Source organism: Manacus vitellinus, unplaced genomic scaffold (genome assembly GCF_001715985.3).
Source record: "Manacus vitellinus isolate BGI_N305 unplaced genomic scaffold, ASM171598v3 scaffold_22_pilon, whole genome shotgun sequence".
Lineage (NCBI taxonomy): Eukaryota > Metazoa > Chordata > Aves > Passeriformes > Pipridae > Manacus > Manacus vitellinus.
This window is the reverse complement of record NW_021939632.1, coordinates 627,704-648,183: the sequence shown is the minus strand read 5'-3', so window position 1 is coordinate 648,183 and position 20,480 is coordinate 627,704. Positions and strand designations below refer to the sequence as shown.

Sequence of the window (20,480 nt, the reverse complement as noted above, 5' to 3'; positions counted from 1 at the left end):
GAAAGGCCCACTGATTTTCCTTTAGAAACAAACAAGGCAAAATAATAACTCTTTTTTTAAGTGTAAAATAATGTTCCCTACCACAGATCAAGCATCACTGCCAACTTCTACTGTAGTAAAATTTTACTAAAGAATACAAAGTATGTAATTCAATTTATCACTGCTTTGTCAGAGCAGTTCCTCACTGCTCAGCAGTTAGCATTTCTATAGAAATATTTTCATACTATAAATATTAGTGGTAGAAGTGTTTTGTAACTGCTAACTATGGGGGAAAAAAGCTCCTCTGTCCATGGACTGCCAGCTGGGTATGTGGCAGGGCTGGCCATCATCACATCAGATGCATTTCCCAAGATGTGCTACTGTAGGTGGCAAGTAATGACAGCTGAAAATGACAAGTAGTAGTAAAAGACATTCCACTTAACAAATGAGAAAGTGTTAAAATGTGCCTAATAAGTTAAGAAAGCAAGAGGAAAATAACTACATGCCTTAGCCCACCCAATTTCCAGAAAGAGCTATGGATATATACATCATCTTCATTGTAATAATATAAGAAAACTGAAGAAATTAACAAAGTATTCATTAAAAGTAACTACAAAACTCAGGGTACTGAACAATCCAGCTGCTAAAATTTTTCCAAAGAGTTACCAATACCATAAGCAAACTCTAAAACATGCAGACCAAATTGCACTGCTCTAACTTCAGAGTTAGTCTACCCACATGTTTTTAACCAACACAGACATGACAAGTTCTCATTTTCTGTGTACAGTCAGACAGCTGCACTAACTAAATTAGCATCATCAGCAAAAGCACAGAGCACTGTAGTAGCACCTCTACAGTTTTCAGCACTCTGACATAAAACTGGAATATGTTAGGAGGTGTAGGGCAGGACTAACTTTAACAAGCCATAAATTCCTGGCAATAACACAGCAAAATGCCTGGCAACAAATACAGCAAAGGGTTGGGTTTCCCAGGTTGGAAGAGGGGTGCTGCTGTAGAAGGTTCTGCTGTGATGCCACTCACGAAGCCATGAGCAACTTGTGCACGTGCCCACACACAACACCCACACAAATTTCTATCACTGACACTAATGGCACTCATCAGTGTCGGGCAAAAAGACACATATCCTCAGCAGGAAGGTGTATTTCTTTCCAAATAGCAAAATGATTAACACAGGACTCCATCTGACACCAAAAATGCTTCACGAGAGATGTATTTTTGAAACTGTAAACCTGATCTTGTGTGGAACACAAGATAACAGCTGGGAGTAACCATGCAAAAAACCTGACTTATTATCAACAGGAACATTTATTGAAAAAAAAAAACAAAAACAAAAACAAAAACTTCACAGGCAAAAGAAAATAACAGGAAAGAAAAAAAAACTAAATACTAGAAAGAACTTCAAACCTCATGAAGTCATCAACATTAGGCACTGTATGTGCCTCAACTCAGGACACATGACTCAGATTTTGCACGCAAGTTTGGTTTTAATTTTCTTCTTAAATATCTAGTTCCCCAAAGAAATGTCAAGAATTCCACCAACTGATGCATCGAACCTATAATGCAGAGTAAAACTGATCACTGTATCTAGAGCGTTTTAAGAGGCTTTTAGTGCCACAATTAAGAAAACCAGCAAATACTGACTCACTTCCTCTACCTTCCCCTGCAAACCAAAACTGTGGCATGTAGATTTTAAAGCTAAATCTACACAAGAACTTTGGAACCTGATGACTACATAAACCTACAACAAGATTAGAAGTGCCTTAACAAGCAAAAGAAGTTAAAACTGTTGATCATTAAACTCACTATTTCAAAGAAAGCAAAAGCTAAACTGCTGCAGGTAACAGGCAGCTTATTTACTTGTGGGTGGGAATCTGCCCAGCACACACACAGCCAGCAGACTGAAAGAAAAACAGTCACATGAAAGATGCATTTTACATACTCTATTCAGACATAAAATCAGCATATATAAAAATGCTATGCCCTAGTCAGCAAGAAGTGTACTACTGACTCATGGAAAAAAAAAAAAAGTAGTGCATTTTTAGACTTCCAAAAAAAAAGAAAAAAGAGGGGAAAATCTGCATGACTTCTGGTCTCTGAATATCAAAGCATTTTATCAGCAGGTCTCCACTGTAGTCTCCAACACAATGTTTCACATCTCCAGTGTGCCAAGACTTCCTTGCCACAACTCCCTTCCGCATCCAGAAGGCCACCACTGCTTGCCCAGGGGTCAGGGAAGGACCCACTGCTCCCTCAGGCTCCTCAGGCCTGAGGGCACATCCAGTCTGCTGCAGTGCTCCCATAGAGACTGAGAACTGAGGGCTCTGGACAGTGGCACAATAAAGACTAAGCCTGATTTTCATAACTAAACATATATAGAGATACTCTTGAGTCAAAATGGAGTCTAAACATGTGATAGGTGAGACAAAAAGGTAACTTAAAACTGATTAACAGCTTATAAAAACTTTCAGTTCTCCAAATGCACCATCTAGTAACAATGGGGTTCTCTCTACAAATTAACTTGCAAAGATGAGGCGTTATTCAGACTAATCAGATCAATTCTATCACTGGAAGTACATATGTAAATCACATGAAAAAATACAGATTCCACAAAGTACACAGTTTCCACAGACAGTTCATACATGGTACGTGTGTCTGACTAAAGTATGATTCACAGGGGAACGAGGCACACCCCGTCTTCTTCAGAGCTGCAATCACTGCCAGTACAGAAAAAAATCCTGATATTTAAGATATCATAAGGCAGTGCCAATATTAGATCACAGTTTTCCAGTAAATCCTGGCTTGTCTTGCTTGCAGCATAGCACTGAAGAGTGGCAGGAGGGACTTCCACAGAGACAGGCAGGCACATTTCATTTAAGGAATCTCAGATTCAGCTTTCCCACACTGAATTTGGGGCACTCAGCAGTAAGAGTGTAAGGCATTGCACAAGTGAGTATAAAGGTATAAGCAGGTTTCTATTAAAATCTGTAACACAGAACTGATTTACAAAATCCCAGAGGTGAAAACCTGAATTTAACCTTGATTGCTCAGATGGTTTCCTTTATTTCTGCACTACCAGGAGCGTGTTTCTGTGCCCTATCAGCTCACTTAAAAAAAAAAAAAAAAGAAGAAAAAAACTCTTAAAAACAAATATGGCAAAAAAATTGCTGGATAATTGTGACCTTCAGATTTACTTCAGAAGATTGGTTACAGAGTATCCAAGAACATTCCACAAAGTCTCCATACATATGTGCCAATATATAGAGCACCATACACATACACACCCCTTCCATGGTATCTATCAATTTATACATACATGGCGCTAATATTGCCCAGTGACTCCCCTGCAACACCTTCTCCAAAAGGAAATGGGGTCTCACACACCACCCTCTGGCCTACACAGATGTAATGATGTGACGAACAAAACATGATTTTTTGTAAGGGACATTCATAGCACAAACAGGTTGTGGGTAGCAACCAATGAAGGTCCCGAGTTAACTCCACTAACCCATATCTCAGCTGTCAGTGGAGAAACATCTCTAGTGTCACATCAACCTCAAATTCACATCCTGAAACTGCATCTCAAGTCTGTGCTGATCTGTCTGGGAGCTCTCTGGAAGGACAGCCAAAGGGCTTTCCAACAATGTTCTCAACTGCACTAATGGGATTTCTTACATGTGCTCTCTCACCTAGAATAGATGTTTCCGAGGCCACGACATGAAAGCAATGTCACTTGAAGGTTACTTACGTATTAGTCACAGACAATTTTAAAGCCAAAAGGAAATAGCACTGAGGGTAAGAACTTCTAATGACAATGTCATTAACAGAACCTCCTTCTGCAAACCACAAACTGACCACGTGCCTTTGCTCCATTTCTGTCCTGCCCACAACAGAGGTCATACACTCTCCCAAGTTATACGCCCTGGCTCTAGCACAACTGTAATGGTAACAAAGGAGAGAGGAACAGGGGGACAACTGCTTTGTGGGTAATTACTTTGTTCAGCTGCTCCAAGTACAATAGAACTAGGGGGTCCAACACGAGTTGTGTGTCATTTTACTGACAGCTTAACACAAAGACACCAATTAGCCAAGCACTCGCAGAGAAGAGCATCTGAGGACAAATGTCACCTGACCTTCAACTCCAGTTTACAGAGCAAATCCAGGTTACAGCCTTCCCCTCAGCTACTCCTAATGACCTAACTAAAAACCATTTCATGCACAGGACACTCTTAGATGCACATACAAACACGAATAAGACACACTTTCAATGCTGGTCCCACTGGAAAGATGCAATGCAACTTGAAAAACAAACAAAAAAACCCAAAAATGCTTTTCTGTGAGAAGGGAGGAGTAATGCAAGTAGGAGTAACAAACCCAAAACAGTCTGGAAGGAAAGTCAGGATTAGGCTAAAATCAAAATGGTCTCTTTCTTGTTTACCTTCAAGGTGTATAAAGTTAGAAAAAAAAGTGTATATATAAGGATATTGTTTTCAGAGGGGTTTTTTTTGTTCGCCAAATTGCTCTCTTCGTGATGGCTCGGAATTACTGTCCACCATCTGAGCCACAACCCTTCTCTGCAAACTCTAACTCAAAATGCAACATATCCTTTGATTGTATCTCAGCCTGCATGATGCAATAGCCTTCCCAAGCAGAGTAACCTGTACAGCACACATGTTGGCTTGCATGTGTAAGTTCTAAAATTCCACTCTGGTGTGTACCACAGCCTGCACGTCAAACCCAGCAAAGTTTTTTTAACTAAACACACCTCAAGTCCTGTGCAGAACCTGTCCAGGGGGTCTTGCTCCAAGCAAGTTTAACATTCAGTGATGGGATTAGGCTTTACACAGAGTTAAATGCATTTACTCTTAAAGGTAAGCTGATACTGCCTTGCAAGGTGTCATTCTTGCTCAGGCAGCAGGAGATCTGTACTCCACATCCTCTTCCATGCAAATGGGTTTAGAGCCAATCTCCCATTTCCCATGACAGTCTCCTGCCATCCCCTTATGAACTCTCCTGAGGCAGAAGTGCTTTGCATTTCTTTCCTGAAACCACGAGGAAAAGACACCCAGAAAGGAGGGCCAAGGACAGAAAGTGAGATGATTGCAACACACATCATGCAACATACATTGCTGACTAAATTACTTTAACTCTAAAAGAACTGTAATTAATTAAGAAGGTTATAGAAGGCACTATAGGAAAGCTCAGAGTGGGGATAGTCTGAGGAGGACACACATGTGGTAATATATTCAAAAGGGTATGAAATAAGTCATATGGCAAAAACGAAGTTTTAAACAGAACAGAAAGGGATTCTGCTTTTCAATACCAGTTCTTTACAGATGGTCTGTCCATCAAAGACTTCATCAAAAAGGGCTTAATATCCCTTCCTGTTTTAACTGGATAAATTCTACACAAACAGTTATAAGTTAGATACTATGTTTATACTGTCTGATGTCTTCTGATAACAGCTGCTTTAAAAAAGAAGTGGAAAATTTCTCAAACATGGATGAATCCCTAGTCTTCATACACAGAGCCTCATGTGACTGGAAAGCCTGAACAAGCCTTTATTTTTTATATTTCTTGCCTTTCTTCTATCACCCTTCTTGTACACCACATGAGACTGAAAAGCCTAGGAAGTATTTGCTTTTCAAATTCCTGCAAAGAGAAATAATGAGAAAATTACAGTGAAAGAGGAAAGCCACTTTGCCCCTTTAAAAAAAGGTCCCAGCTCTGGTATCAGGTGTAAATTGGTTAAGCAGCAGCAGATCAGAAGTCCCTGAAGAACTGATTATATTAGGAAAATGGGACTTGTATTAATAAATTAGTTTACTCTTTTCAAATGTCCTTGATAAAACACAAGACAGTGAAAGACTTTGAAGTGAGTTGTGCTTTTTATATTTTATATCTTTACTTAATATATATTACCTTTTATACATTACTAGTTTGCAATTTTAAACAACAACTGCTTTTTTAAAATATTTTTGATCAACAAGTGTTTCAAGTAATCAATAGTGAAAGCCAGAGAAATAGTTCTATAAATGAAAAAAGCACACAAGATTAGAAATGCTCTCAGATGAAGAATCTTGTTAAACTGTAGCTGAGACGCATGAAGGGATGGTAAAAGGGAGTACAGTATTTCAACAACATAGAATACCCCACCTGGACAGCAGAAATGTTACAAATCTGGCAGTCTACAACCTTGGCCTTGGAATTAACTGCATTACTGCACGTCTGAAACTATTATTTTACAATATTTCCCCTAAAAAATATCAGTCCACTTGAGCAAGAACTGTCACCTTGACAAATACTACTTTGCCACACATCTAAACTGTCACTGTAAAACAAACCATAAGTAGACTAAAGGAATGTGCAATTTAGTAAATGAGCTCAAAATCAGCTTGAAAGCAAAGTGCTTCTAACACATATTTATTTCCTAAATACAAAAAATCACGCCTTTAAAAAAGGCTAACTTATCTTTAAAAGTATCTCTCTTTTTACATAGAAATTTATCCTGTGCTGCTTTTTATCAGCAGCTACATCTACAACTCAAAGCACAGACAAGACTATAATGTTTCCTAGTAAAATCCAGCTGAATTGGGCAGTGAAAACCACAGTCACAGCCACACACAGCCGGACCAGAGCCCTCCACGTTCAAGTCCAAGAGCAAAATGAGGCAAAAGCAGCCTGTGCTACACAGCATTCAGAACAAATTCACATGCAATGTAGTAAGAGGCTCCAGGTGACAGTTTTTATACCCGTCTGGAGAACAGAGGAAGCTACTGCATTGTGCTGCTTGTGGTTTTATTAATATTTGGATGGAGTATAAGAAAACAACTTTCCAATTTGCTCTATGTTTACTTGCATCACAACTTAAAAAGAAAACTCAAAAAAAAACCCCACACCACTAGGAAAGTTCTCTTCTCCTAAAAGTAAACAGGAAGATAAGATGTATTTATTACCAAAAGACCCTGGCTTAGGATGGAGCCTTGAAACCAGCCAATATTTAAGTGTTTTCAACTGAAAAAATCCCAGTTCTGGCATTCTGATGTTTGTAGTCTTTGTCAATTTTATTTATATTTGTAAACCCCCTTTCTAGTATTTAAAGCTGGCACATACTAACACAGAAAACGTTTCCTTTCCTTTGACTACCTTTCCCTCAAAGTAAGAAGAGCAAACTGCTTTGGATATTATCTTTGTATAATGAGAGTAGAGTAGTTTGTGTTGGCAAAAGCAGAATGCTCTCTTTCTACTTACTGCTTCCTTTGAGACTTCTAGAGTAATTCATTTTAACAAGTGTCTTAACAGTGTCTCTGTGTTACACCACACCCACACAATACTCACCTATACTGGTAGGGTTTTTAATTAACTTATATGTCATTTTTTGCAAGTTTTCTGAGCATTTTGCCCAGTCTGCCTACTCCATGCAATATTTCCAAATAATGAGGAAAGAACACCCCAAAAGTTTGGAAGTCTGAATGACTAATTACTTAATTGTATAAATTACTTATGAGGGGGAGATTTATTTGTCAACTTTCTACATCATTTACCCGAAATAAGCTAAACATCAAGAGTTGGACTCGATGATCCTTGTGGGTCCCTCCCAACCATATTCTATGATTGCACAGACATTTATCAGGAAATAAAAAACCAAGAGAATAAAATAATTATACACACTTTTCAACAGATAAAGCAAGGAGGGATCAAGTGAATGGACAAATACATAATATGCAAGTCAACAAAATTTTGCACTTGAAGAAATTAGACAGGTAAAATCTAAGTCATGATGCAGAAAGAGCCTTAGCTGATATAAACCAGACTTGGACGTTTTTCCAAGTAAATGCAATACAGTGGCTAAACCTTTTAAGTTATTCCACATTAAAAAAAAAAAAAAAAAAAAAAGTTGAGCTTTTGTGCTTGCTATTTGTACAGTTTCAGCACTTGAGAGCTCCAGCTTTGAACCAGCAGTCACTGCTATCATCCCAATCACACCAATCTGAGCAGAGCGTAAGATGAAACCAACTGGACTGGGAGCACAGGGACTGGAGAGCAGGAGAACCCAGCAAGCACTGTAGGACATTGCAAGTGTGTTGGGACAATCTTCTCTGGACACCAGTTACCACTTCAGCATTCCAGTAGGTAAGCAAATGTTTTCCATCAGGAACAGGCCTGCACTAAACCACCAGATTACATATTTATCATGTTACACCACGCTTCTAATAAAAGGCGGCTTCCGATTAGAAACAGTTGGCTTGTAGAAAAAAATGCCCCACTAAGCTGTGGACAAAACCACACCACTGGATCTTGTTTAATATAAAAAGCAGGTCTCGTTTAACAGGATCACAGAGATTCTGAAGTCTGACTGTAAACATGCAAGCAGTTCTATTGTGAAAGCTCTTGCAGATGATAAACAACATTCTACATCTAAGGGAAGTCACGACAAAATACTAATACTGAAAAACTGGATAAGAGATACTGCATCAAGTAAAGAATTAAAATTTGGATTCATTCACCGATAGCAGGGTACAATCAAAATAAAGTATCAGACAACCTCCTGTCTGCATCTTGCTCTCCACAAACTGAGCATGCCAAAACACATCCTGTGCACAGCTGCAAACATTTGCAATGACCACAAGAGAATAATGAAGAGAAAAAGGAAACCTCAGGAAAAATAAAAAACTTATATTTATCTAGAGTTTTTCCATCTACTCTTAAAAATGCAAACTCATGATGAGAACAAAAAGAAAAAAGATTCAATCATATTATACTCTAGATTAAGTCACTGGATGGAGCAATGACTTTTTCAATTTTGGATATAATCCTCCTTGATAACTGAATAAACAAAACCCTAGCAATACATCACTTGTGCTTGGAAAGGAATGATACTTCATTTTGATGGTTAAAGTAATCCTGCTATGGGCACTAACGAGTTTGCAATCCAACTGGTTTTTTAAGCATCTACCCAAGGATGATTTTTGTTAGATTGGTACAGCTAAATATATTTTAGTTCAGTGAACGAAACCAAAAATTAAAAATTATACCAATAGAGATTCTTTTTCCTACACAAAGCACAAAAGACATTGCAATTTCCTTGGGGACAAACTGAAGCATATCTTTAGTTATTTCACCTTTGAACTTAACATCATCTCCTTAAAGTCTTTTAATTTTGGACAAACGTTCATTAAAGTTTTTTTAAAAAGTTTGTTTGAAATTGTCAAAGCCTTTTAGCACTTCCCAAAGAAAGTCTGCAATGATGAAACTAAATGTTGAAACATTATGTTGAAACTTTTCAATTGCATGAACCAAATGACCACTGCAAAAAGTTTCTTATTTGTGCCTATGAAATAATACTGGATTACTACTCAGGAACTTGTGCAGTATTTCTGAGCTGCTAAAAACTGTATTTTCAACTATTTTAGATAAGTAAATGTCCACAGGACTCAGGCAATCAACATACTTTCTGGGTAGAAAGTCCAAGTCAGGTACTAAACACACCAAGGAACAAGAACAGAACCTGCCCTGTCCCAGGCACACCTACAACCCTGCCCTCCCCCAAACCTTTCCCCCCAGCCAGGAGCTCTTTAACACAGAAGGAGGTTCATTTACCATTAACCTTACAGATCCAGCCCATGGATGCAAGTGGGTTTGTGCTCTACCCTGAAATGCCACCACCCATTTACTCTGTATCAAGCATTAAGGAGGACACAGGAAAAGCAAAGCAGAAACAAGACCGGAAAGTGCCATGCATCTTGAATGGCTTCTGAAATGCACTCGAATAAGATATAAACTGATTCCTGCAATGGCATTACAAAAGAAATATATATATGTGTGTGTGTGTGTATAGGAATATATATATATTCCTAACTGAATTCCTATCATTCTTAACTATATTGCATACTCAGAACATTTAGTGTTGCAACATGAATTGTGATGTATTAGAATCATTTAACAGAACACCATAAGTCATCATCAGTCTTTAGAATCTCTTTGTAAATTTTTTTCTAAACCACAATTCTTAATCTAGCACAGCTCCTTTTTGCACTTTAAGGATGAGGCATTTTCCCCTCCCTCCCTAACCACTTCAGCCACTGGCAAGCAAAAGATATCCTTAAAACCCTGGAAGAGTATTTTTTCCATATGCCATTAAGGAAATATTTCGTCCATGCTTTCCATGTTGAAAAATTACTTCTGGGATGACACAACACACAGAAAATTCATCCCAAAAAAGAATGTTTTCATGAAGACTGTAACTCACAGAAAGTCATGACAAGATATCCAGCTTAACTGCAAAAATATCACAGTGTTGAAACTTTATACTAAACAGAAGTTATGCTTTGAAAAACCTGTGGAAATAACCCATGTCTGGAACATTAGGAAAGAAAAATAATTTCAAGGTCCAGTGTAAGATACCAAAAAATTTGGAAAGCACAAAAAATAAAGGCTGTAACTTCCCCCACCCTGCTTTCATAGCACTGGATTGCACCTCTCACAGATCTTTGCTGTCTATTGAAGATCAGTGCAAATGAGAACAAGACCCGTGAAAGGTAATATCAGGTGAAAACCCAGACAAGAAACAAGAAGACATAATCCTTTCGTAACCTTTCACATCAGAAGACACTCAACCCATAAATAGTTTGCTCTACTCAAGAGTATGAAGATTAACTAGAGCAGTAGGGTTTGTAGGGAAATGCCCCAAAGCACAGCTCGCTGCACTGCACTCCACCTGAGCACCACTCAGCCTCCACTTCTCTGACTTTCCATGTACCCAAAAGTTAATCCTTCCTTTATTCACAGCAAAACCAGTTATAGAGACTGAACAGTCAAGAAACTCTCAGATAAATGTGGTTCATTCCAAAGAACAACTTGCAACGTTATGTCAAGAAATCCTGGAAATCCTGAGAAGCCTCAATTCTCCTGGCTCTCACCTCAGAGGGAACCCAGACTGCCATGAGGTACCACGGGAATCTTGTGCTCCCGTCAAGAACCGGAAATATTTCTCCAGTCAACCCCAAAACCTTTAATTCTTCCCTAGCATTCAAGACAGAAGTAGTTAAAAAACCACACCCATTTCTGTGACCTGCATATGGGAAGTGAAAACAGGGCCCTAGGCTAGCAGAGTAGAGGAAGCAGAAGAAAGCAAGATCCACGACAACAGGTTGAGTTTTTTCCACACAATCACATAACCAACTGACTCAAGAGGATAACCAACACACACAACCCTTCCAACAAAAGACTCCTGGGTACACTGAAGAAGCTGGTCACCAGTGACACTCAAGTATTGAATGGATCCCCTGACAGCCACAGAAAAATGGCACACAAGCCTAGAGAAAATGGAAAGTTCAGGTATAGAAAATACAAGTAATTTCCTTCATATCCCTTTCATTTCTAAAATTAAGTTCTCATTTTGGAACTGCAGTAGTTACACAGTCACTTACTTCAGCTCAGCTGAAGAGCCATTAATTTGAAACTTGCAATTATCTGCCATCCTGAAAGAGCTAATTCAGTGTTATATAAGTTATACTAAAGGAAAAAAAGTGCATTCACACAGAAAGACACAGTTAAAATCTACTTTCTACTTGTCAACCTAATCAAGCTAAATTCTAAAGTGGCGTAGGAAGAGCTTTTAATCATGACTTGCAGGCAGTGCTGTGTTTGCCTGTACAACAGGCAGCAAGAACTATTCAAATACCCAAAAGGCACAGAGTAAAAGACTGCAGCCTACTGTGATTAAAAATGAGTAAGAGCTTTTTTCCTTCTTTGGTATGTTGCTTATCTACTTTATGGAAATAACTCCATTTTATTTTTCGATTTCCTATTTTTTACTTTAAAATGCATCTAATCCTTAGATACATCACAATATGAAGTAAGCCCATTCACAGCACACCTACTAACTTAGAGAAAATCATTAAAAATCTACTGTTTGAAGGATATGAAGAGAACACCACACAGGTGCTACTTCACAGCTCATTGCTCACGGACAGCATGCCCATCTACTGTGCAAAGAAGGGAAAGAAAGGAGCTCTCAGCAGCCAAGTGAAGTCAAATTCAGTACTAACATGGACAAATACTTCCTGAAAATAAGGTCCACAATGTTGTTCTATAGATTACCCAACAAAACTATAATATGTTTAGAACTAAATCAGACAAGGCTACTGATTATAGAAAGAATTAATACCGGTTTTAACAGTTATGTTAACCTAACTGGGCTCTTCAGATTTTTCATTTCATGTCTATAAGTTTACTGTATAATTAAGAGGACACTGCGTCAGACAAGCAGCTTTTTAAAACCACAATTAACTATTTACCTGCTCTTACTAGGTATCAATTACCTTATTTTCTAGGTATCAAGTTTGCTTAAGCAAAGAATGCAAATTTCAAGGTAACAATGTAACAGTGGAAGAATTTTTGCTGCACCCATAATCTGATTGCCATGTCTCTGACTTCACCCATTTCCCAGCTCCAGCTGTATGACACATACTTAGATGACTCCTAAAAAGTTTGACTAACCTGTCAAAACCTCAAGTGACAGGGATTGCATGATCTCCCCAACCTCTTCTGTGTTTTGGTCTCTTTATGCTTTGAAAGAGGTTCTTATCATTTGTATAATCTGCGCAGGCTGATGCTGAAAAACACAACTTTGTCACCTTCCTTATGCCTCTGTCTTAGGTGGCAAAAATGCACCTACACATAAAAAACCCCAAACTAAACACTCAGATCAACAGGCACAAGATAGGAAGACACCCTTAATATCTCTTCTACATCTACCCTTTTGCTGAGTGAGGTAAATTCTCCTTGGATTGTAAAATAATAATCAACCTCCCCCTCTAAAAAAGCCTACTTATTGGAAAACTGGTGAACATTTAACGCCTTACTTGTTCTAAACAAGGCAGTTCCTTTCACCCTTTCTGCTTTGGTTGCATTTTCAAAACATCTTTTCCTATTTTCAGGGGCTATCTTTCATTTGTCTGCTTCCTTTCATTTTGACAGACAGGACTGTACCCTGGGTGAGACCTCAACTGATCTGCACTGAGCACACGGCTGATATAATTTACGTGTTGTGTTCTCACTCTCACTTATACACACAAAATGAGATGGACAGGGAGGGCTACAACAATTAAAAACTAAAAGCTAAGAGCATTATTATGCTACCACATCCTATTGCACTACTACCCACCTGTTCGCTCTTTACCTTAACTATTAGATCTTTCCTTTGTAAATTCACCACTTTATACCTCTGTCTACTGAACTCAATGAATTCAAACCACTCCAACACTCTGTAATGATTCCAATGCTACAAATCTTTGTCCCCACTGTACTGAAGCAGAACTTCAAGGATGAACAACCTTGGATTAGGAAATGCACCTGAAATGAATGGCCTAAAGAGCAGATTAAGTTGGGCTGTGTTAAAAAATACAAAATACTAGTGCACAATTAAACAGCATCTTAGAGCATTTTGTGAAGACTTGGAGGGAAATAAATAAAACAGGAGCAAGACTTGGTCAACATCATATTCAAGAAGATTAGAGTATGCCCTGTGCACTGAAGTCAATTAATGGTGTACTTACACACACATCCTCCCCAGGATCATTTGTTTTAACACGTGTCCCTCAGTACACCTCTCACATGAAGACAAAGACATTTCTTACACAGCTCTATGCTAGCATGCTGCTCCTGCAGGGCACCACTGAAAGCTTTCAGTGAATCTCTACTCCAGTGGTCGAAAACTGTACTTTGCAAATCTATAAAGACATGATTACTGACTTTAATGGGACTACCTGCAATACACATGCATGTGTGATGGGGAAAAGCCTCTGGTGGCATATGGTGGAGTGTGTTACACAACTTTTGCTTTGAAAGATAAACAGCAATATACACGTTAAACTCGCATATACCTCCATTACACTCAGCTACACACTCTCATTCCTGCTGTGCAAACTTTCCTTCATCCCGCAAAATTCAAGGTTTTAGTTCTTTAACTACAGGTATGATTTCTGCATACAACTGTTAGACACACACATTAGAGACAGACACATGTGTACCTCCTCTTCTTAAAGACTAATTTATTAATATCCTACACCAAACAGATTCCCTTGAGGGGAAGATGAGCACGCGCTTTCAAAAACAAGTTTCAGAAGAACACGCTCTTTCAAATAAGTATTATAATTACCTGTACCTACACTACAGTGCATTCACAGAAAATTCTTTATTTTTGGCAAGACAGACAAGAAGTGAAAAAAAAACCAAAACAAAAATTAGTTAAAGAAGCAGCATGCCATCAGTGGTAGCTAAACAGCCTTGAAAATACACCAGTGCCTTCCTTTCCAATGAAAAACTGATGCACGATGCCTAAATCGCACCGCAGACGGGAGGTCACGGCGCGGTTTTCACTTCCCGAGCGCGCTCCTGGAAGCGGGACCGCGGAACCCGCCCAGGTCGGCTCCCTGCAGACACCTCCAGCCCAAACCTCCGGGAGAAGGGAGCCCGAATCCCGAGGGCTTTCTCCCGAATCATTCCTTACGGTATATACCGCTGGCACCGCGTTCTCTGCACAGCCTGGCAGCTGCCGAACGAAAAGAAGCGTTTCCAAAGCGGATTTGGTTCAGGTTTGACACTCAAAACTGCCTTATAAGGTATAAAAGCCCGAAAGCAGGAAGAGGCTTTGACAAAACTAAGGAAGTTCCTCTGCGCCTGCTCGATGGGAGGGGGAGGGGATTTTTTTCCCTTCCACACAGAGAGAGAGAGAGAGAGAGAAGTATCACAGAATAAATGACATTATCCGCACGTAAAAAAAAAAAATTAAATAAATACACAAAAGCCCCCCCCCTAGACGGCGCTGGGCAGAGCGGCCGCTCCCCTGAGCCAGCGCATCCCGGGGCATCGCCGGAGCCTTGTCCCCGGTGGCCACCCCCGGCCCCGGCAGCCGCACAGGGACCCCAAACCTCGGCCGAGGACCGAAGGGGGAAGCTCCGAGAGGCTCCGAGCGGCCCCCGAAAGCAAAGGGAAGGGACACTGCTCCCGCCGGGCGGAGAGCGATGGGCGGGGAAGGGAAGGCAGTGAATGCTCCCCCCGGCCCAGCCCAGCCCGGCCCGGCTCAGCCTCCCCCCCCCGGCCCCGGCGCGCGGTCCCCGGCCGGCGCGGCGACCGCTCGCCGCATCTGCAGCAGCAGCGCGGAAACCGCCCGGCCCCGCCCCGGGCGGCCCCGAGCTGTCAGTGGCGCGGCTCACCCCGTGCCGCAGTCTACCACGCAGGCCGGGAGCCGCCCTGCCATGTGGTCGGTAGCGGCGGTGCTGGGGACGGCGGGCGGCCTGCGCCCGGCGGGGCTCGGGGGCAGCGCTCGGCGGCACGAGGACTTCCGCAGGGCGGGCACTGCTCCGCCCCCGCCCGCTGCTCGCCCGGCCAGCCCAAGATGGCTGACCCGCCCCGCCCGCCGTGACGCGCGTGGCGCGGCCGCGCCCCGCCGGGGCGGAGCGGGCGGGAGGGTCCTCAGGGCGAGCGGGAGCGGGGGATTTAGTGCTGAATCACAGAATATCACGGGGTCAATCGCGTTGGGAAAGACCGCTGGGGTCACTGGGTCCGACCCCTGGCCGAACACCACCATGTCAACCAGACCATGGCACTGAGTGCCACGTCCAGTCTTTCCTGTTACTCCACCACGTCCCTGGGCAGCCCATTCCAATCCAGAATTGTCAGGGTTGGAAGGGACCTCTGGAGATTATCCAGTCCAACCCCCCGTGCCAAGGAAGGGTCACCTGGGGTTGGTGGCACAGGGACGCGTCCAGGTGGGTTTGGAATGTCTCCAGAGAGGGACACTCCACAACCCCCTGGTCAGCTGTTCCAGGGCTCTGCCACCCTCAAAATAAAGTTCTTCCTCATGTTCAGGTGCTAGGTGCCACTGAAAAGACTCTGGCACTGTTCTCTTGGCACCCACCTTTGAGATACTTATACTTTGAGATAATATATTTATGAGATCCCCTCTCAGTCTTCTCTAGGCAAGCCCAGCTCCTGCAGTCTCTGCTCAAAAGATAGATGCTCCAAACCCATCATCATCTTTGTGGCCCTCCATTTGATCATCTCCAGTAGCTCCTTGTTTTTCTCTTATTGAGGAGCCCAGAACTGGTCACAGTGTTCCATTGTTAAATCACCATTTCTGTGAAGAATTTCTACAAAATGTCCATCCTAAACCTCCCCTGGCACGTTTTAAGACTGTGTCCTCTTGTCCTGTCACTAGTTGCCTGGGAGAAGAGCCCAACCCCTGGCTACACCCTCCTTTCAGGTAGTTGTAGAGAGCGATAAGGTCACCCCTGAGCCTCTTCTCCAGACTAAACAACCCTAGCTCACACAGCTGCTCCTCACAGGACTTGTGCTCCAAACCCTTCAACAGCTTCATTGCCCTTCTCTGAAAACCTGAGGGGATACAGGGAAAGGGGCTATGTGTTGTGAGGAGGGGGCTAAATACGACAAGGGGTTGGATTCCTGCAGGTCCTGCTGCTGCAGGACTGAAAGCCCTCTGCAGAAACAGTATCACCGACTGGTCAGTGCGGGAGGCTGGGCTCCTCATGGAGACTGGCTGGACAGGAGCTGGGCTGGGGAATCAAACACCTGCTCGGGAAGGGACCAAATACCCAGCCCAGCCTCCCTGGGAACCTGATTCCCCTCAGGTGTATCCAAAGGAAACCCTCAAACCCTTTCATCCATAAGCCTCCACAGGAGTGGCAAACCCCCACTTCATGCTCCCCATCCTGCAGCCTGAGGCAGGGTGATCTGGAGCACTGCCTGTCCCATCAAGCCAGCAGTTTTTCCCAGATTCCCAGCAGCCTGCTCTGCTGCCCACCAGTATGTACCAGTGCCACTGTCTCTGTGCCATGCTCCCACATAACTGGAGCAAACCAGCGTGGCCCTGCCACAATCAGCCATCCCAGCACATGCACTGGTGGGGTCAGTGGTGTCCATCACTTTTTGGGTTTAACCATAAGCCACCAGCCACTATTGGAAGGATTTTCGGTCCCAAAGGGGGCAAGGGACAATCCACTGTTCAGGTTTGGTGTTCAGGTGGACAAAATACAGTCTGTACTCTTCTCTTTCTCTCTCTACCTTCCACAACCCTTTAGGCTTCGAAGGACAGGGTGCTGTGCCTACCACATCTGAACCAGTCCTTACCCCATGGTGTACTGTAGCCATACGCTATTTTTTTGTTTGTTTTCAAAGCATTTTAATGTTTTAATGGTTCTGATATTGGGGTCTTGGGATATTTTCAATTCTTTGCTTGCTGCTCCTGCCTTGGCAATGTGAGGATGTGAGCTTCATGGCATAATCTGATGTCATGCTGGAGACAAATTTGATAGTCCATCAAAAGGAGTAATTGCCATTGACAGGGTTCACTGGGCACTAATGGATCTTAATGACTCTAATCAGCCTTACCAGCAGTCTCCACCTCACAGTCCCTGTCTGAGAGGAGACCCATTTAAGCTCAGCCCTGGGCCCTCAGTTTTTGTCTGAGCTATGCTGTAGGTGTGTCCCGTTCTGACTTGCTTGCTGGCTTGTCCCTGTGGGCCTCCCTAGTCAACACCACTGGCCCCAGTCCTGGTCTGCTGACTGACATCCTGGCTTCACTTCCGACCTGTGTAGCTGAGGTGGCCCCATGTCCCGTAGGGAGCCACTAGCCCTCCAACTATCCTCACAGTGGTCTCACTCCCTTCTTCAAGCATTGGTTCTCCTCACTTAGTTTAAGCTATCTCTAATTAATAGGTTCATTTCTTGAGTGGAGGGATAGAAAAGCCAGTTCCAGAGCAAAGGAAGGACTAAGTACCTGCCCTTCAGGATGAGATAGGAGGGAGCAAAACCATCCCTTTTTGTAGCAGCAGCCAGGCCGTTTGGTTGGGAAGTTCAAGTCACCATCTGGCTCCTGTGGGCTGCCAGATCTTCCTGAGGAACATAACCAAGGAAAGGAGACATTGAGAATATTAACATTTTTATTTTAATGTCAGAGCAAATTATGAATAGAACATTGTGAGGCATTTTACAGATAATGAAAGGGACTTCTGCCGGATATTGTGTAGCTTGTGAGCTATGCTGTGCTGGAATATTAAAGATGACTATCTCTAAAAGCTTTTCAGAGAAAGTGCAAATAGCCCTTTTTTATGTACACGTCTCTGTGTATAGGTGAATATTTATCTACAATAAATACAGTTAGTATATAAAGTAGAACGTGGACTTTTCACTTCCCTCTTGGTTTTATTACCCGGTACTCAGGGTTATACATGCAGCAGGTTCAACTGCTGCGTCTGGCAGATGGAGCCCTGGAATGAGAGAGCAGCTTAGGGCTCCAGCTGCAGGTGTTCAAGTATCCCCCTGAAGGAGCATGAGGCAAGGGCCAAAAACCTGAGGCAGGCAGAAAGGATGGAGCTGGCAGGTCCTGTCCTGGCTATACAGCTCATGGAGCCGGCACAGAGGGGATCAGCACCACTGAGATAGTTTGCCCAGTTGCAATGAGATTTAAACAGAGCAGTCATTAGTGTCCCATACCTGACTGGTCTTTATTACCTAATATTTCCAAATAATGCTCCTGATTAGCCTAGCTAAGCCTTAATAGCAAAGCCAAAAGACAGATACTAGAACTATTGGCTATAAAAGTATGCTGATGACTTTTTGCTAACAGAAGCATCATTTCACTATAAAACATTAAATCACACCCAAAAGCACTTAATGTAATGCACTCTGCAGAAAATATCCCATGGCTGTATGTATTTTTTTGTCCTTGTGAGTAGTTTTTTTCTGTGAAATAGTAGGACACTGAGCAGAAAAAAAAAATACTGCAGTTCATATGGAAAGTGAAACAACTCTGTTAAGCAATTCCATTGCAATCTTTTGCTATCAGTTTATGTTCTTCCTGAGTCTGCACGAAGAAAAACAGCAGTGCTGGTCCTTTTCGTTTTACTGAATTACAGTGGAATTTACATTTGAGGACCAAAAAGCATAGGATTTCTCTCAATATCAAGGTGCCAAGTCAATCACAATTTTACAAGGGAAGGAGTTGAAAGGTTCAACTCCCTGGCCATGAGAGCTCATGTTTCATTTTATTAGTCTTGCCAGATGCAGTTCTTCAGGTGGCTGTGGACTCAGGCGCCAGTCCAATAAAATAAAGGGGCAAGATTTCTCTTTAAGCAATATTATCTCACATTGTTGAACCATAAACACAAGTTTGACATATTACTCATCAAAATTCAAATAGATCAATCTAAATTTCAATATTGCCTCCTGTATAGACCCTTTGTAGTTTTGTACATCGGCATCTAGATTGTCTTGGTAGATATTTTTAGCATACAAGTCCTGTGCTTAAATTACAAAACTGAGCTTATAAAGCTAAAGTTCAACTAGATCCAGCAGGATTGCAGTGCTGACTGGTATATTTCAAAACTTTCTTGCATGGAAATGTTTTCCAACCTTTACTTATTTCTTTAGTACAAGAGCAGTAGTAGCCTACGGTCTGTTTTCATAGTGTAATTATCTGAATCTTTTCATCCTTATTTGGCCAGAAGTCAGTTCCAAACTTATGCAAAGCTTTTCACCATTTCAGGGTGTCCCAGAAATCAAATTTTTAACGTCTGAGTATGTTCTCAATCTTACCAATGGAATGGGAGTGAATAAAACCCTGAATTGCCTTTACCTGGTACCATCCCTGGAAGTATTCAAAAGGCATGTGGCTGTGGCACTTGGGGGATACGGTTTAGTGGTAGCACGGTGGCGTTGGACTAACAGTTGAACTCGATGATCTTAGAAGTCTTTTCCAACCTGAATGATTCTGTGAAATCCCATACAGCACACAAAATCCAGCAATAGCATCAGTCTGTGATGCATCAAGTCCAGCTTTTATAAGCAGGATTGGGTTGCAGGTGATCTTTTCCTACATATCCATGATAACAGAAGTAATTACCATTGCAGAGCTCTGTTGCCATATGCCTCCAGGCAGTTTACATCCTAAACACAAAACAAGGGAGTGCAGATGAATACAAATGAATAAGGAATGAGAGGATAAAAGTCAGAAGGGAAGTATCTCTATTAGTCAACAGGTAAACACAGAAGCAGTCTAACAATTTGATTCAGATGGAGGGAATTTGCAGATAATTTTCCTCAGTTTTTATACAAAGTTTCCCAAGGTGCAGGTATGATTTACTAGCTCTGGCAATACTAAGTATTAAAATTTAACAAGTCCTTTAGCCTGATGAAGTGAGTACCTAGACAAAAGCATTTAAAATCCCTTGCTAAGCTATGTGGGAAGCTTTTCAGCATCCTTCTCATTCTGGATCGTTTTCATGCAGTTAATGGCCTGCCCTTGAGCATGCTGTGAATCCATATATATAGATCCAGGCTTGGGAAGCACAGTAAAGTGCAAGGAACAAGAGAGAAAAAGAAAAGAAAAAACAAACAAACAAAACCAAAAGGAAGTAAAAGTTGCAGGGGCGAAAGGATTTTGGAAATGCTCAGGAGGGCTT

General features: G+C 41.8%; 1 protein-coding gene across 1 annotated transcript in view; it reads right to left on the bottom strand.

Moving 5' to 3' along the window:
* Positions 1–15,324, bottom strand: part of ACTR3 (actin related protein 3) — a 29,470-nt gene extending 14,146 nt beyond the window's left edge. The window contains exon 1 of the mRNA XM_018072667.3: positions 15,216–15,324. Coding sequence (XP_017928156.1) covers positions 15,216–15,259 — 44 coding nt within the window. The 5' untranslated portion in view covers positions 15,260–15,324. The remainder of the gene's footprint in view (positions 1–15,215) is intronic.
* Between the last annotated feature and the right edge of the window lie 5,156 nt (positions 15,325–20,480).